General features: G+C 58.8%; 1 protein-coding gene across 1 annotated transcript in view; it reads left to right on the top strand.

Moving 5' to 3' along the window:
• Positions 1-18,099, top strand: part of CDH22 (cadherin 22) — a 123,430-nt gene that overhangs the window by 37,321 nt on the left and 68,010 nt on the right. Inside the window, exon 2 of the mRNA XM_028524738.2 lies at positions 15,656-16,308. Coding sequence (XP_028380539.2) covers positions 16,024-16,308 — 285 coding nt within the window. The 5' untranslated portion in view covers positions 15,656-16,023. The remainder of the gene's footprint in view (positions 1-15,655; positions 16,309-18,099) is intronic.

Here is an 18,099-nt window from a genome sequence, read left to right as displayed (position 1 = left end):
TGACAGGCCTTAATCAATTATTTAGACTGAGTCCAGCCATTAGGGAGATAATGGGCCCCCTGGAGAGGCAGTGATCTCCCCGTCACCGAAGGAGTGCGAGTGGAGGCTGAGTTCTAAGAGAGAACTCCGCCATCAGACGGGTAGGCCGAGGCCTTCGGGAGCCCAGAGCCCTCTGAGAGACTCTAAAACCCTTTAAATGCCGCAGTTGGAGGAAGACGCGGTAGCTTAAGTGAGACTTAAGTGCCCCAGCCCTGAAGTCAGCTGCTCCTTCCATGTGTGACCTTGGTGGATCACCTTGGCCCCGGTTTGGCCATCTATAAAACGGGGCTGATGACAGTGTCTGCGTCACGGTGAGTGTGAGGAACAGCTGTGACGGCATCGATGTGCCCGATTGCCCAGGTTACTATTGCCTCTCCTCCTCGGCCTCCGGAAACCCCTTCCACGGGCCCGGCCTCTCCTCTCTCCCATCCCGGGAGAGGGAGGAGAGGGCTGCACTGGAGTCCGGGGCTGACAAGGCTCCAGCCGGAAGCCTCCCTAAGGAGCTTGCCATGGTTACCAGCTGCCTGCAGAGAGAGTCCATAAATCCTGAGCCTGGGGTGGCGGGAGGGAGAGAGCCCGTGTGTGGGGTGGGAAGTGGGGCAGCTAAGTGGAATTGAATCTTGTTTAAGGAGGAGCCCCACGCCTTCCTGGGCCTGTAATTTACTGCGAGGTTGACAACATGAAAGCGGAATTTTTAGTGGCATCATCTCTGGACCTCGGGGAATCGCCGGAGATGAGCCGCGAGGCCAGCGGTGGCAGCCAGGCTTTAAGCGAGATCCGGGGCGCTGATCCTGCTGTGATCACAGCAGGTGGCAGACGGGGGCGCAGGGCTCAGAGCGGGGCCAGGGCCTGGCTGGCTAAGCCCGGGGCCCAGGCCTCGTCTTGTCTGCTGTCATTTCCAGAGCCGAGGTCAGGCCCTGAATTTTCAGCAAATTTTTCTGTCTTGGAACACGCCGCCCAAGATGGCTGCGACAGTGGCCGCTGATGGCCCTCCTCAGAGCCCCGTGTCAGGCACCGCCCTCAGCCACAGGGAGCTGCCTCACTCAAGGTCACGCCCCCTGGCTGGGTGCACAGCCTGGTGGGGCCTGGCAGCTGCAGGACTCGAAGGCCGGGCCCCTTGCCTCGACCTGGAGCATCTCAGGCACCGAGTGCCCCATCACAGCATTGCAGCTTGATCTCTCCCTCGCACGGCCCTGCCTCCCTCATCCCTGGCACGGCATTCCGCAGAACTCTCCCCAGCAAACCTCCCACAGGCACATCTCTGCCCCGGAGCCTGGTCCCAAGGAGCCAGACCTAAGGCCGTCCGCCACCAGGGGGCTTGTTTTAAAGCAGCACCTGTGTGTCGTGTGGCGATAGGGTCCCAGAGCCTCTCTCCAGGCGGGGACACTGAGGCCCAGAGCGGGAAGAGACTTATCTAAGAGCCCCTGGTGTGAGGGGCAGGAGCTGGGATGCCAGACGCCGGCCCACCAGTCCAGCTCCTCCATTTCACAGATGGGAAGGTGGAGGCCCGGAGTCGGGGGGTGCGATCCGGCATCTATGACAAGGTGCAGGGCAGAGTAGGGCAATGGAGGCAATGTGCCGGGGTGAAAGACCACCGCTCTGGGGTTGGAGCCCAGGCGCCTGGTGGTGAGCGAGCCGCCTCTTCTTGGGGTTTCTGGTTTTCATCAATGACTGGAGAGGCTAAGCCGGTCTCCGGAGAACAGTGTGGGGGGTGCTGACGGGAGACCTCCCACAGGCCGCGTATGGGCAGGAGCGCGTCCCATACGTCCCGATGAATGACCGCGGACACGGATTGCTCGCAGTAGGTGCCCAACGCTTGGTCTCTGTTACACGACCTCCCTACTGCCTGGCCGAGGGGCTCCCCAGCCAGCCTGAGGATCCGCTAGGGAGCTCTCCCAGACTTGGGACCGGCTCCGGAGCCAGACTTCCCTAGTTCGAGTCCTGGGTTCCCACTTCCTGGCTGTAACCTTGGACAAGTTCCTGTGGCTCTGCGTGCCCCCGTTTCTTCATCTGTAAAATTAGAATAAGAAAACAGGCTGTGCCATGGAGGAAACAAGGTAACTCCTGTGAAGTGTTGAGTGCCGTGGTTACTAAACACGGCCTCTTATTTTAAGCTCATCAAGTACGTAAGTCCTGACACGTGGAAGCGCCCTATAAATGTTGCCTGTTGGTATTGTCACTGCTACTGAGTCAGATGCTCTGGGGACCTGGGGACATGTGTTTTTGAATAAGTGCCCCTTGTGATGCTGCCAGTGTGACCCTGGCGCCCCGACAATCCCCAGGAACCACAGTTTGACCTCCCGTGGTACAGAAGCCCGGAGAGGGAGGGGTCTTGCCCAAGGTCACCCAGCAGGGCTGGATCAAAGCCAAACTTCAGCCTCGTCTCCTTGCCTTCCAGCCTGGAGAGCTTTCTCCTGTACCGCAAAGGGACAGATTCCTTAATGTCATCTGCTCAGGTTGCAATAAAAATTAACTACCCTGAATATGGGCATCATCAATGCAGCTCCAAGACAGAGAAGGGACGAAGGGAGACAGATGAAATGTGTCACACGTGCTCCTGGGGCATCCAAGCGGGCTCTCTAATGACTCTTTGGAGGGTCCCCAGCGTAAAAGGACCCCCGCCCGCTTGCTGGAGGTCTCTGCTGTGGCCCGGGAGAGACCTGACGCTAGGCCCAGGGTGGGCGCTCCACAAGACTCTGAGCGAGAAGAGCTGAGGGTGGGCCCCCTCCCCACTCGTTCGTGCATCCTACAGAGAGCTGCAGGGCCCCTTGGGGCCAACCCAGTTCTCACCCCAGCCCAGAAGGGAGTGTTTTACTGTCCGGGTAAGGGTGAGAGGTGAGGCCTCCTCCCCAAGGTTGCCAGGGTAACAGCTGGATACACAGGGGATACTCTGCTGATGACCCCCAGTCTCTGTCCCCAGGTGTCCTCTGCACAGATCAGCTTTAATGGACTCTGGGTGGGGGACCATCCCTCTGGCCGGAACTATGTATTCCAGGAGCCGGGTCGGGGGGGGACGATACTCAGAGAGAACAGCCAAAGCGCCGATAGGATGGAGGAGCTGGAATTGAGTGTGTGTGTGTGAGAGAGAGAGATATGTGAGCAGATGTAGCAGAAAGGACAATGGGAGACAGACAACCAAGGGGGCAGAATGGAGAAGAAGAAGGAAGGAAAGGAAGAGACTGACTAGAAAGAAAAACAGGAGAAAAGGGAAAAGAAGAGGAAGAAATAGAATGGATACAATGGACATATGTATGGCGGTGTATTCAGGCAATGGAGTACTATACAGCTGCGAAAAGGCATGCACGTGAACCCAAATCTCAAGACCATGATGCACCAGGATGCAGCAGAGTGTGTGTGGTATGAGTCCAGCTCTATCGGCTCTAAAACAAGTACAACTAAACTAATACGCTAGGAATGCATAATTAGGTGGTGAGCTAGAAAGAAAGGCAGGGCGAGGGTTGTCCTCAAAGCCAGGGTGGAGGGAGGCATGGGGGTCAAGGTCAAGGCGGGGCATAATGGGGCACTTCTGAAGGGGGGTGATTTTCAGGGTTTTGATCAAAGGGTGCATCCGTGGGTTTCATTCTATCATGTTTTGTTAAACTCCGCATTTATGGTTTATGCACTTTTCGTTATGAATGTTGAATTTCACAATTTTTACTGATTACAAAAAAGTTGAGAAAGAGGAGGAGGGGGAGAGGAGGAGGAGGTGAGAGGAAGAAGGGCCTCCCGGGGCGCTGCCTGGCTGGCAACACTGCGGGCCCTGCCCCCCATTCGGCCACGTTTGTAAAATGGAATAAATATTGACACGGCCAGGATGGTATTCAATTTGTCCTGATCACTGGGCTGCGGTGAGTTCTGACAGGGCGCGGTGTAAAACAGCAGCTCCGGATGTAATTTCTACTGTCAACATGATGTACAGCGGGCTCTGCCTGCGGCACCGGCAGGCGGGCAGGGCGGGGGCAGGGCAGGGAGGCAGGTACAGGCGGGGGGGGCGGGGGGGGAGCCTGTGGGGTGGAGGGTTCCGGGCAGACCACCCCCAGGCAGGTGAGCAGCGGCAGCCAAGGGATGTGCATTGCGTGTGTGTGAGTATGCACATACACGTGTGTGTGTTTGTAACTTGCGTGTGTGGTCAGGCCTCGAGCGGGGACTCGGGCCGGGAGTAAGTAGCGTCTGGGGGTGTTTCGGGGAGGGACAGGGTTCATGCTCACAGCCAAGTGCAGACCTCTCCTTCCCTCCCAGCAGCCACGAAGCATCCCTTTGCTTGTCCTCATGTCCCTCCTCCTGCCACAGCCTGTTTGCATTTCAGATCCACCGCTAACTAGCTGTGTGACCTTGGGCAAGTCCCGCAGCCTCTCTGAGCCACTGCCCCTTCTTCTGTCATAGGCATTTGAAAAGGAGCTGTTGTGAGAATTCAATCCGATCCTTGATATGAGGTGCCCTGCGTGGAACTGAGGGCTACCTCTTCTTAGGAGCTAATTGTATGGCACCGTGCCTGGCACACAGTAAAAGCCCTACAGATGTTATCATTCCTCTCACGGGCTCAGAATCGGCCTGGTGTGAGCGACCTGCCCCGCTCTCCTCATCCTCTGTCCCTACGGTCCGCCAAGGAGGCTCCCTGAAGGGACAAAGCTGAGGACACGCCCCACGGTGTCCCGCTGCCTCGGCACTCTTACCTGGGAGGAACGAAACCACGGAGGGGCTGACGATAACTTACCTGACAGGGTTACAGCAGGAAGGAATAAACCAGGGAACGCACACAGAGTGTCAGGACAGTGCCTGGCACTTAGTAGGTGATCAACACATGTCAGCTAAAAAAAACCCAACCCAACCCAACCTGAACCCGATCCAGGGAGCCATCCTTGATGGCGCACCCTCTCATCCCCTGCGTCTGGCTCGTCGCCAAGTCCTGTCCTGTTTGCTTTCTAAATGTATCAAATCTGTCGCCTCTTCTCTACCCCGTGATGGCCTCCCTGGTCTGAGCTACCACCTCTCTCTCTCTACCAGACACCTCCCCCACCCTCCACGCGGCCCCCTGCTCCCAGTCCTGCACGCCCGCCATTTGCTCTTTAAGTGGCCAACTCCGTGATCTTAGAAACGCAAAATCTGATCACATCGCCTTTGCTAAAAACCCTTTGGTGCCTTCCCATTGCTCTCGAGCCGAAATCCAAAGTCTTTAAGCCCCTTGTAAGCAGCGCCCCCCCTCACACTCTGCGCTCTGGCCCCTGAACCTGCAGCCCCCGGAGCCTGGCTCTGCACGTCCTGCTCCCTGTGCCCCAGCGTGTCTCTCCTCCGTTTGCTTCCAGCTCAGAAACCCTCCTCCCAGGAGCTCGCCCCTCGCTGACCACGGCCATCGTGCTTAGTGAGGCCGTGTCTCCTGCTACGTCTGGGCCCCCCGTGCCTTCTCTGTGTGCAACTTGATCCCGTTGGTGATTGTACACTTACTCGTGATATTATCGGATTAATGAATGTATTCCCCTCTCACACACGGACACACGCACACGCACACAGAATGGAAGGCCTCAGGGGCAGGGCCTTTGATGTGCCCACTCCTACATCCGCAGCCTCCAGCACGGTGCCGGCATGCGGTAGGGGCTCGATAAATATTTGATGAATCAATAAATGGAGCAAGCAGGAGGAAACGACAGCGCAGAAAGGCGTTCCAGGGGAAGGCGGTGGGGCAGTAGCCAGGCAACTCCATCACCTGTCCTGCGTTCGCTCCTCTGTCCGCCCTTTCGTCTGTCACTCACACAGTCCGTGGGGCCCGCCCCCAGTGCCGCAGGGATGTGTGAGCTGAGGAGCAGAGAGCGGCGTGGCGGTGCTCCCAGCCCGCAGGCAGGGCGCTGAGACCAGGTTAAGGGGAGCCGGGTTCCCAGCCCCGGCTCAGATGGGCGAGCTCACTGGGGTCCGGGGAGGAGGCTGAGAGATACACAGAAGAGAGGGCAGCTGGCCTGGGCCCTGAGAGGAGGGTGGGGTGGGAGGTGGGGCGACGGGGGAGAAGGGCACTCCTGGCAGAATGAGCAGCAGGAGCAAAGGCCCACCCAGAGGCACGAATGCAGTAAACAGTGGGTATTGGGGGAGGCTCACTGGCCCAGAGAGACGGGTCCATGACGAGATGCAGTGGCGGTAACGTACCGTGAGCAGGTCCACACCTCGCAGGACCCTGAGCAGCTCCGTGGGCAGTGGCTACAAGTACAGGCTTTGGACACCACAGCCCAGGGTTCAAATCCCGGCTCCACAACATACTAGTTGTGTGACCTTGGGCGAGTCACATGAACTCTTTGTGCCTCAGTTTCCTCATGTACAAAATGAGGGCCAATAACAGTGCCCACCTCAAACAATTATGTGCAGAGTCTGAAACAGCACGAGCCACCCCATGTGGCTGCGAATGGCAGCTAATGAATGCCAGGCCCAAGTCTGGGCTTTGTCTTAAAGGGGAAGGGAGCTGGGGAAGATGTTAAACGGGAGAACATTCCAGACTGAGCCGGCTTCATGAAGGTACACCTGGCAGCATAGATGGGGGCAGGACTGGGAGCCCGGGAGCAGCCTTTGCAGATGGGGTACCCGTGTATATGGGGTGTGTATGGCCCCCGCTCTGCTCATCCCCTCTCCCATGACTTCCCGCCTTTGCACCCCCCCGCTAGTGGTCCAGCTACCAAACCCAGAGCCTTGGCGTCTCTATCCTGGCCCCACCCACAGACACACTCAGAGATGTAAACCCCATAAGCCCGAATGGAGCAGGCGCCCAGGCAGATTCTCACTCTACACTTACTGAGCACCTACTACGTGCAGGGAGATGTTCTAGGTGCTGGGATACAGAGCACATGTGTGCTGCCCCTAAACATGTCAGTAGTGATACAGATGCACACACACGTGCTCAGGCACACACGTGCCCGTGCAGGTCGAGGCACACTGAGGCCATCACTGGCGTGCTCTCTGGTGCCGTCCCCCTAGGGGCGGGGCAGTGAGAGGTGGGCAGAGACAAGTGCCCCTGCCCAGCATCCTGCCACCCCTCAGCAGCTCCTGTATCATTACACTGGGGTCCTCTCTGGCCTGGGGGTGCTCACTGGGGGTGAGCACTGGGCTTGTAGAAATAACTACCCCCCCGGGGAGAAGGCGGCAGCAGCCAAGCGCAGAGAGCGCTGGGCTCGGGATCCAGCAGGCACAGTGCCCTTGGGACCCAGACGGGGCAGATGGGAGCCAGACTGCCAGGCACCGCTCCCACTGGCAGCGCTGGGAGCCAGGTGGGCATGGAGACGTGACGTGTGCATGCCAAGCCAGCGTGCGGGGTGGAGGGAGTGACTGGACGAATGAATGAACGAGAGACCTAACTGCCTCTTCCTGCCTCTCCCTCCCCCCAGGTACCAGCTTCGCTCCAGGGCAGGGGGCAACCACGGGGCAAGCCCCGTACAAGCTTCCACTCTCCCTGGGGCGAGGCGCGTCTCCTGGCAGTTGTTAAATAAATGCATGCATGAATAAATCAGTGAGGAGACAAATACCCGTGAACCCCTTTTACCTGGTCAAATACTTTGGGCATGGTATCCAGGAGTATCTGTGACCAGAAACAGTCATAATAACAATAGTCGTTATCACTGCCATAGCGAACATCGATTGCCAAACACTGAGGACTGCCTCACATGTGTCATCTCCTTTAGTTCTCACCTCGGCCCTCGGAGAGAAGCACTGTTCTCCCCATTTCTCAGGTGAGAACACTGAGACTCAGAGAAATGGAGCCAATTACCTAAATCATGCATACAGTCAAACAATGCACTTGGACTCAAACTCTGTTCTGGCTTTGGACCCCATCCCACGGTCTTAGGTCCCCTGCACGTTCCTTCCGTTCTGCCCCAGAGACTCAGGCTGGGGAGATTAGCAGGGACTTTGCAGGAGGCAGGGATGGGAAGCCCTGGGCGAACCACAAAGTCCCTCCTGCTCTGTCTTCCCCCGTGGTTCCTGTGCCCAGCCACGCTCCTCGGTCTTGGCAGAGAGAGAGGCTGGGAAACAAATGTGGGATGGAGAGGATAAGAAGCCCTTCCTTTGTCCCCAGGGAGACAGCCAGATGACAAAGAGAGGCCTGGAGCCACTGAGTTGGCAGCCACACAGCCTTGGCAGCGATGGCACCAGGGTGCTGAGAAATCAAGGAAGGACATGCTGGCCATTCAGCCCTGACTCTGGAAGGACATGGTGTGGGCAGTGGCGGTGATGCCCAGAGCGCGGACAGGGTCACAGCATATCAGCCAGGCTGGCAGCTTCTCAGTGAGGAGCACAGCCATGTTGCCCGAGCAGCTCCCCAGATCTGTCTGAGGCCAGATGGTCCTGAGTCCCTCGCAGGCCCCAGCCCTGTGCTGGCCTCTGCCTGGTGCTTGTGGGAAGGAGCAGGGAGAGATGGAAGAAATGGGCATGGCCTCGGTCCCCCTGAAGCCTTCCTTCCCAGACAACACCAGAACCCAGAGGGAGACCCAGCCAGGGCTGAGGGCATTCAGGGCTGAGGGCACAGAGTCTGTGGGGAGTGAGGGCTGGAGCTGAACCCTCCGGGCCCAAAGCAGGTCATTGCAGCTGTTCAACAGCATCATCAAAACACAGATTGTTCCATCTTTTCTTAATGGGTTCCTTTGGCCTCTTGGAGTGGCTCCCCTCATTGTCCCCAAATGGCTGCTGTAGCTCCAGCCCTCACCTCTTCACACATTCGAAAAACAAAGTTTCGTCTCAAGGCATCCTGTTTTAAAAAGTAAAAAGCTTACCCAGAAGCTCCCCAACTAAAGGAGAACTAAAGGAGATGGTTATTTTATATTTCATTGGCCATAACTGTGTCACATGACACTTGCTAAACAATCACTGGGATGGGGTGGGGAGGCAGGTGGCTCCTGTTGGTTTAGACTAACCTCTTTACCAGGGAGGGGCCAAGCACAGGACCCAGCTGAGGGTGAACTGAAACAAGAAGGGAGGGTTGGGGAACGAACTGGCTGTTTGCCCTTTTTTCTATTTCCCATCCCTCTCGTTTACACGTCGTGAAACACAGGCAGGCTGCGCGCTCTCCTGTGTCTCCTAGGGTTTCCTCTGCTCACGTTCTGCTTTCTTCACGTAGTTCCCTGCCTCATCTCCCCAGGGCCACATTCTCCTCACCTTTCCGGGACCACCTCCTATGCTCCTCTTCCAGGCAGCCCCCCATGGTTACCCAGCTAGACGTGAGCTCCTCTGAGCCTTTATGTCTGCACGTGGTTCTCCTATATTGTCCCTGTGTTCATGCTTTATGATAGTTAGTTTGTTTTTACATATCGGCTTCTCCCATTCGTCTGCTGGCGTGTGTGTGGTTCACAAGGCCTGGTGCACAGCAGGTCTTCACTGGACATTGATTCACTGGATAAATGAGTGACTGCCGAGATTTCTCTCATTAGAACCTGGTGACTTGGCCACAAGCCTGTTCAGAGAAGGGCAGGGACCGTGGCTTATTAAGACACCAACCCTGCCTAGGGCCCAGCACAGGGCTTGGCACACAGTAGGAGCTCGATGAATGTTCATTGAATAGATAAATGAGTAAATGGCACACATCCGGTGTGCCGTAGATCCTGAGTGAAGGCTGCCACTCTCGACATGGTGAGCCCCTAGAGGGAGGGATCGTGTCTTTGTGTCTTCGCCTCCCCGTGTCCGGCCCAGAGTGGATGCCTGTGGCACCACGTCCTCACTAGCTGCTAAGCAGCTGCTGCCCCAACACCCCAAAGTCCACCCGAGCCTGGTCTCCCTAGTCCCTGCTGCCACAGAGGCCCCTTGTCCTCCCCGTGTCTCAGCACCCAAAGGGGTAATGCCTGGCTCAGCAGGGACCCTCTCCAACCTGCTTCCACCGCCACGGGGGCTGGTGTCCATGCTGAGCGGCTAGCCATTTCCCGCAGTGTCCCTGCCCACTCTGTGGACCCACCACAGGGACCCGCCTCCATGGGACCTGAGCATGGCCAGCCATCAAGGACTTCCTGGAGCCTGATGCTGCGGGGAATCTCCTCTCCCCCCCCCCCCCCACCCGCCGTCCCCGGGGCTGTGAGGGAGCTGCAGAGCAGGAGAGCACACCGCAGGGTGCGGACGGTACCAATCCCTTCCTCCCAGCTCCCTAGAAAAGCTCATAGCTCCAGGCAGCAACACAGAGACTCGGCTGAGTCAGTCACAGGAGCCTGAGCGGACAGAACGGCCCCTGTTCTGCTTGGGGACTCAGGGGCCATGGGTCCTTGGTGGACGGTGGCGCTCTGTCACACAGCCGAGGCACCTATGGGTGAGTCTGGCCCAGTCCCGAGGCAGGAGCCGTGGGGAGGGTGGAGGAAGGGGCCCAGAGGTGGGGGTCTTGCCCACTCATCGAACGCAGCTGAAGCGGCCCTGGTGGCATCCCTGGGACCCCCATGCATGCCCCCAGCCTCTGTCCTGAGCCCTCCCTGCCTGGTAGACGTGGGGGCCAGGCAGGGAGGCAAACCCAACCTTCGGAAATCCCTAGAGAGGCTCTCACTCACCCCCACGTAGGGCCCCGCCCACTCTCCTCCCGGCCTCTCTTGATCCCCCTGCCGTCAACCCCACACAAACCCCACGGAAGCAGCTCCCCTCATGGCCACCGGTGGCCTCTGTGTGGCTAAACGCAATGGTCAGCTCAGAGCCCGCAGCTGACTTTACGTCTCGGGGGTGACCGTATGATCTGTCATCCGCACTGGGAGCAAAAGGGGGCGGGGCACTATTAATAGTTCCTTGAGGACAACGGATGCAGAGTGGAACTGTCACAGGCAAAGCTGGACACGTGGGCACCCACCGAGCAGGGCACTCAGCACAGCCGACGGCGCCGCCGTCCTCACAGCCCTGTCTGCCGCTGCTGGCTTCCGGGACGTGCCCTGCCCCCTCCCCCTCCCCCCACCTCTCCTTTTTAGGTCTCCTCTGTTTCCCCCTCGCCTCCCCATCTCTAGCAGCTGCGGTGCTGCACCTCCTCCCCATCGATGCTCACTCCTTGGGGAGCTCATCCCGTCTCAGCTCTAAACACTGTCCAAGTCCCCAGGTGCCCCTCTGCAGCCAGGACCTCCCCCTCCAGCTCCCGACTGTCCGTTCAACTTCTCCAGCGGATGTCTAACCGGCGTTTGAGTGTAACGTGTCCAAATCCTGACTGTAACGCAACCCAAAGGGTCCCCGATTTTCTCGGATCTGCTCTGCCCACGGTTGTCTTCAGCCGGATACAATTCCCGCTGCTCGGGCTGCAGGCATGGTCATTGCTGACCCATCGACACATCCGTCCGTTCAGCCTCGCCTCTCACACTTCCGATGATCCCACTGGGCCCAAGCCACCTTTACTTCTTGCTTGAATTATTGAAGTAGCACCCCAGCCCCCACCCAGCCCCAGCTTCCCTATGCCCGCTAGCCCGCTTTGTGTCTCTCCCAGCGCTCAGCATCTACTGACATGTTACTTGTTTGTTTGGTTATTGTCTGTGTCCCTCTCTGGACTTGCGAGGTCAAGGACTCTACCTGTTTCTTTCCACTATGCCGAGAACAGCACAGAGTGGAACCTCACAAATATCTGTGGAATGAGTGAGCGTGCACTAGACACATGCACACACACACGCTGACATCTGTGATTGCAGGCACACGCCAGCTCACACGTGGGAACCGCATGCATGTAGGTGGACCCGAGGGCACAAGGATTATAGGAGGTGAGGCTGCAGAGTAGGCAGGGTAACATGTATTGGCTTTAGCTGGAGCTCGGTTTTTAATACCGTTTGGGATTAAACGCCCGTGCGGTGGGTTGAGCCCTGCAGCCCAGAGAACACCTCCAACACGCCCAGATCTCCTGGCGAGGCCCAGGCAGCAGCCCCAGGGCTCTGCAGCAGCCGCCCCTGAGCGACTCTGAATGCCAGGATAAGGTCCTGTCATTGACACCCACTCAGGAAAAGCAGCTGGAGCAGGAAGGGAAGGGAGGGAGAGAGGAGGCCGGCGTGCCTGCGGCAGAGCTGTGCAGAGCGGTGGAGCGTTGGCATGTGGCCAGGAAACCCGGCCAACACGCCCGAGGGAGGACCTGGTGGGCTGAGGCATGAAAGCCCGAGTGGGAAAGAGATTTGGGAGCTGTGAGGACAGAACATGCCCAGCACATGGGTGCCTGGCCAAGGGGGTGGGCGGGGCCTGAGAGGCAGCCACCCTAATCCTGCCGCGAGTGTCCCCGAGCTCCAGGCCGCATTCTCCCAGAAAGGCATCTTTTCCCCACACCCCAAAGGGCCCTGCACTGTGGGGAGCCTGAGGCCTGGGCTCCAGGCTTCACTCCATCACCAAGTAAGCTGTGCAACCTTTGGGCTTTGCCCTTTCTTTCTTTTCTTTCTTCTTCTTCTTTTTAAATGATTTTATTTTTAGATAGGGGAAGGGAGGGAGAAAGAGAGGGAGAGAAACATCAATGTGTGGTTGCCTCTCGCATGCCCCTCACTGGGACCTGGCCTGCAGCCCAGGCATATGCCCTGACTGGGAATCGAACCAGCAACCCTTTGGTTCGCAGTCCACTGAGCTACACCAGCCAGGGCAGACTTTGCCCCTTTCTAAGGTGGGATTTGACTTCAAGCCTTTGCCCCAGGCAGCGCTTCCACAGAGAGCTCCCTCTCCTCCCCAGCACCCCAAATTCCACCTGTGCAAATCTTGCCTGTGCTTCCCCTTCAAGTGCCACGTCCTCTGTGATGTGGTCCCTGCTCTGCAAGCCTCTGCGCTCGGGCCTTGGAAGTCAAGGCCTCACATCGTGAAAGCCCCTTACGGCCGTGCACCAACGGTTTCAGTCTCCTATGGTTTCCAGCGTGTAAAATTCCTCCAAGGGCTTCTCTAAACACTCAGAGTAAAATGGAAACTGCTCGTCCTCCTCCATGTCCCACCTGACCTGGCCCTGGGCCTTTGCCCATGCTGTTCCCTCTGTGCGTGGAACCGCTCATTGTCCAGCTCCTTCTCTTCCTTCCAGATCTGATGAATGTCACCTCCTCTGAGAGGCCCTCCCTGATACTCTATCTGTAACATCACCCACCACAGCTCTTTCATCGTCCTCTTCCTCCCTTTTCCCTGCTTTATGTTGCTTCTCAACACTTATTACTCCCTGAAATTATATTGTAGATTTCATTTCTTTATTACCAGAAGCTCAGCTCCACCAGGGCCAGAACTTTATTTTGCTTTGTCCCCAGTGCCCAGCACAGGGGCTGGCATCAGGGAGATGCTGGTAAATATCTGAAGAAAGAATAAACGAATAAATGCATCTCCCTCCTGATATGAAGCTTATTGCATCTTGCTGTCTTACACGGAGAAATTGTTTTTAAAGAACGTTGAATGAATGAATGAAATGCATTTCTCTCTCCCCACTTACAGAAGACGATAATGTTTGATGAATGAATGAATGAATGACTCTTAGGGGGAGCAACAGTGGGGACCTGCAAACACTTGGGGGGGTCCTCTTGTTCCCACTCCCCCCCACCCCCCTGCCCCGTGCAGCCCCTCCCACCAGCCCCTCCCCTCCGCATCCCTGCAGGGCCCAGCCGGGCCCTGGAACTGCCTGCCGGAGTCAGGGGAACAGTTCCCGCTGCGCACAGGGAAGTCATAAGCTCCAGGAAATGAAGGCTCCGGAGCAGTGCCTCCTCCTCACCCATAACTCCAGCCTCATTACGACCGGCTCAGGCCATAATGTGGAGAATCTAAGCCGGATCCCCAGAGGTAGCAAGCAGCACAGCTCCGGGACTGCGACCGGGGCCACCGAGGTGGGGGAGGGCCTGCCGACACCCCGTGGCTCTGCCATCACGCCCAGGCCCCACAGAGGGGGTGAGGGGACTGAGACAGGGGACCTGGGGGAGCTCCCAGCAGGGGAGCAGTGGTCCAGACCTCTGTGAGTTCAGGGGCCCAGAAAGGAGGGAGCAGGATGCTCAGGACGTGTGACTCCTCACTCTTCCCTGTGGACTCGTGGTGTTTTCTCACTGCGGCTGCCCTGAAATGCAGGCAGGTTTCGCCCCCTCCCCTTGCAACAGATGACTTCCGACCCCCAGGCCCCTCCCATGAAGGAATTCTGGAGCCACGGCTGGGCAAGAGCACTGAGTGCTCAAGCAAAATGGGTATAAGACACCGACTTCCCCTTGTGACTCCCCATGAGACGGTGAGTTAGAATAAAGGCAAGAGAATTGCCCAGGAGGATTCTTCTGCCCCCAAATTCCAGCCACTTCCCTTGTCCACAGGAGGGCGTGGCTGGGGGCCAGGTCAGTCCTTCCACCTCCTCTGCCCAGCCAGACACACACCTCATGTTCCCACCCTAACCCCCCAAACTGGCCAGACCACCCCCAGCCTGCCCACACACACACCTCTGCTGGCATGCCCATACCTGTCTTCCCACCTGCTCAGATGCCCCCTCCTCCAAGAAGTAGCCCTGATTCCCTCCCACCCACCTGTCCTTTCCAGGCGCCTGGGCCCACTCCCTTCCCCAAGCCCTGTAGGTCTCAGGTTGCACCCCCTTTGATAGCCCTGATCACTTGCTGCCTGGCATTGGTTACTGGGGGTCTTGTCTCCCACCCTGCTAGACCAAGCTCCTGTATCTCAGGCATCCTGCCCAAACCCGGCACAGAGTGGAAGCTGAGAGGAACTAAGTAGCTGAACTGAGCTGAGCTGGCTGGGGCGGGGAGGGGGGAGGGGGGGGCGGGGACTGAGCCCCTCACCTCTATTCACTGTTCCCAGTGCCTGAAATTCCTCCGCGAACGCAACGTTGCTGTCCCCTGTAAACACCCACATTAAGCCATTATTCATCATTATTGCTTGAGTAGGAGTTAGTCCCTCAGATCCTTTCTTGCCGAAAGCAGGATCTCGTGGAGGGGGAAGGAGAGAGATGGATTGATCTGGGAACTGCGCGCTGGTCCAGGAAAGGGGAGGAGGGGTGTCTCAAACCCTGGGAAAGGCAGGTTTTCCTGGGGAATGTGGAGACACCCAAGGCAAGGTCCGGGGTGTGGCGACCCTGCCCCAAGTCACACGGGGCACCTCCAAGCAAGGCCCTCTGGACCTCGGGTGCCTGCCCCTGAGAGGGGGTGCGGAGGGACCAGCGTGAGATCCAAGGGCTTTCCCCCAGCTACTGTTTAGGACGGAATGGCTCTCAGAGCTGCTGTGGGCCCACGCGAATGGTGGGTGGTGGCGTGGGTGCGGGACGCTGTGCGCCCAGGAGGCCCAGACCCTGGGAGCTCTTGAGGAGCCCCTCTAGAAGGGCCTGCTCCTTCCCTGGGGTGAGAGCCTTCTAGGCGGTGGGCTGCGCTGGAGAGGCGGCGACCAGGACAGCCGAAGCGGCTCCTAGGGCCCCTGCTCCTGTGGACGCGGGGCTGGTGGAGGACGGCTGAGAAGGAGCTGGGGGAGGGGTCTGGGGGAGGGCAGGGGAGGAGAAGTGTGTGAGCGGAGTTGAAAGGAAGGGTGCCGGGGAGTGTGGGGGAGGAGGCAGGACTACTTCGCTACGGTCCCAGGGAGGCAGGGACCACTACGGTCCCGACAGTGTTGTGTCTGCCCCACCCCGCACGGCGCCAGGCACACTGTATGTGTTTGATTAGTGACTACCGTCTACGGAGAGGCGCCGCCTGCCCTGCCGTCGCATGGAGCCTGCTCTGATGTTCTCTTGTTTCTCTTGCAGGCTCCTGCTCCAAACCGCCCCAAGACCGCTAAGGACCCAAGGATCTGCGGGCCCCAACCAGCGCCCCTCTGCGCAGGGACCATGGCGCACACCGCACTCGGGAGCTGTGGAGGCGCTGCCTGGTGACCCGGCCGCGGAGGCTCGCGGGGGGCGCGGGCGGGGACCCCAGGGCCGTCCATGCCCGGGGTGCGGCCGCGCCCCCTCCCCCTCCAGCCAGGCGCCCCCGCGCCTGGGTGGCGTTCAGGGGCGCGGGCCTGTCCGGGTGCTCCGTCTGGAGCGGCGCCCCGGTGGCTGCGCTGAGGCCACCATGTGACGTGGCGCCGCCCCGTGGTGCCACCCGAGTGGCGACTCCCTGGTGCCTCCCGTCCATGCGCCTGGGACCCCCGCGCAGGCCAAGCATGAGGCCGCAGCCCGCCGGTCGGGGGCTGGCTGGAGCCGCGCTGTCGCCCGCGCTGCTGCTCTTGCTGCTGCTTCTGCCAGCGCCGCCCCTGCCGCTGGGACGCCTGTGGGCGGCGGGCACCCCGGCGCTGGCGGCGCCTGGAGCTCTGCAGGACGGCGCGCTGAGCGCGGGCCGCGTGAAGCGTGGCTGGGTGTGGAATCAGTTCTTCGTGGTGGAGGAGTACACGGGCACCGAGCCCCTGTACGTGGGCAAGGTAAAGAGGGACCCCGCACCCACTTTCCCGTGCCCAGGACCCTGGACGCACTCACTGCTAGATGCAAGGGACTCCAGTTCCCTTCCAACACACACACCCCTTAAGCGCCAGGGCCTGGTCCCCACTGCCGCAGACACCAGGGGCGCTCACTCGAATTTCATCCCGGCCCCACGCCCTTCTCTAAGAGTGCTGGTAGGTAAGCCCAGTCCGCCTTGTAGCTAGAGGTATCTAGAATGCAGAGACAAATGTGCAGGTCTGAGCGTGTCCTACACATACTCTCTGCACCCGGCTTAAAGTTTTCAATAGCTTCCCGTGCACTCGGGGACAACCCCAAATTCCATCCCATTGCCCCCACAGACCCAGCCCCACCCTCGAGTTTCCACAGGGCCCTGCTGCCCTCTGACTGCCCTGATGCCCCAAGCACTCCTGCCACCGCCCCTTTGCCTAGGTTGTCCCCCACCCCCCTGCTGCTCCCCCCTGCTCCTACTGATTACTGTATATGCACGCTCAGCTCCCTGCTCCATCGCCGCTTGTCAGGGAAGCTATCCCTTCCACACCAGGCTAGGAGAGCCCTGTCTTTCCTCCATAACACTTAATTATGCATGCGTTTGTTTGATTATGCATTTAATGTGCATCTTTCTTCTTAGACTGTGTTTGTTTCCCTCGCCATCAATCCCCGGTGGCAGATGCAGGCATTGCCCACAAACTGTTCATTGAATGAGTGAGTGAGTGAATGAATGCTGTAAACCCTGATGGTTAATGTGGCTGAAGACCTGTGCCCTCGGGAGTATAAGGAGCTGAGATCTTTCGTTCATCCATTCATTCCCCGAGCCTCTCGTGGATGGGATGCTGGAGAGGCAGGGGCAATTAAGATCCAGCCTCTGCCATGTGGGGGCTCCCCGGAGTGGCGGAGACACCCCCGGTGCACAAAAAACTTCCCAGGTCAGCACCTGGCCCTGAGTAGGCATCTACTACATGGTATCTGTTGGCTTCATGGAGGAGAAAACACCTGAGCTGGGTTTTGATGTATGAGTAGGAGTTCGTCCGCCTAATGGGAAAGAGGGCGTAACCTATGCAGAGACTTGGAGTTCTGAAGGAGCCCGGCTTATCTGAAGGCCTGTTGGTCGTCGAGGCGTTGAGGGAGGGTGTGTTTGTAGGGCGTGAGAGGCAGGGTGGTGCCCAGGGAGAGTTCTCTGGCTTCTGCTAAGGCCAAGCACCTTTCCAGGAAGTTCGGGTCAGCAGAGCTGGGGAGAGACCAGCTCTGGAGTTTCCCGTGCGCCAAGATCCAGGTCTGAGAATTGGGGGACTGGCCAAGCTGCCGAGCTCAGGGCTCAGGGACTGCGACCCTGGACAAGGACGGGAGGAAGGCCTCGATGTTAGCCTTGTGATTTTCCCGGCAGGACACCCAGATCTCATCTCGTCTGGACACAGTCCTCCCCGGCCCTTGGCTACTCTCCCCTCCACACGTGTGGCTGAAGTCGGTCCCCACAGCTGACCTGAGGGAGGATTTCCCAGACGGAGCTCAGAGAGGCTCCTGCCCCGCTCAAGCAAACCCATGGCAGAACCTGAGGCCACCGACTCCTAGCCAGGGCAGGGAGACGGTGGTCCGGCAGAACGGGGTGTGGGGACGGGAAGGGGGAACCAGTGCCCCACAGCTAGACAACAGCTAATGGGGAGGTGGCGAAGGATGCTTTGGGGCCACACGCCCGACTCAGAGGCCTGGCTCTGCTAACCCATGAGCCACACTGCCTCACCCTCTCTGGACCTCAGCCTCTTCATCTGCAAAAGTGG

Source organism: Phyllostomus discolor, chromosome 9 (assembly GCF_004126475.2).
Source record: "Phyllostomus discolor isolate MPI-MPIP mPhyDis1 chromosome 9, mPhyDis1.pri.v3, whole genome shotgun sequence".
NCBI classification, from domain to species: Eukaryota; Metazoa; Chordata; class Mammalia; order Chiroptera; family Phyllostomidae; genus Phyllostomus; species Phyllostomus discolor.
This window is presented reverse-complemented; position numbering and strand designations above follow the sequence as displayed.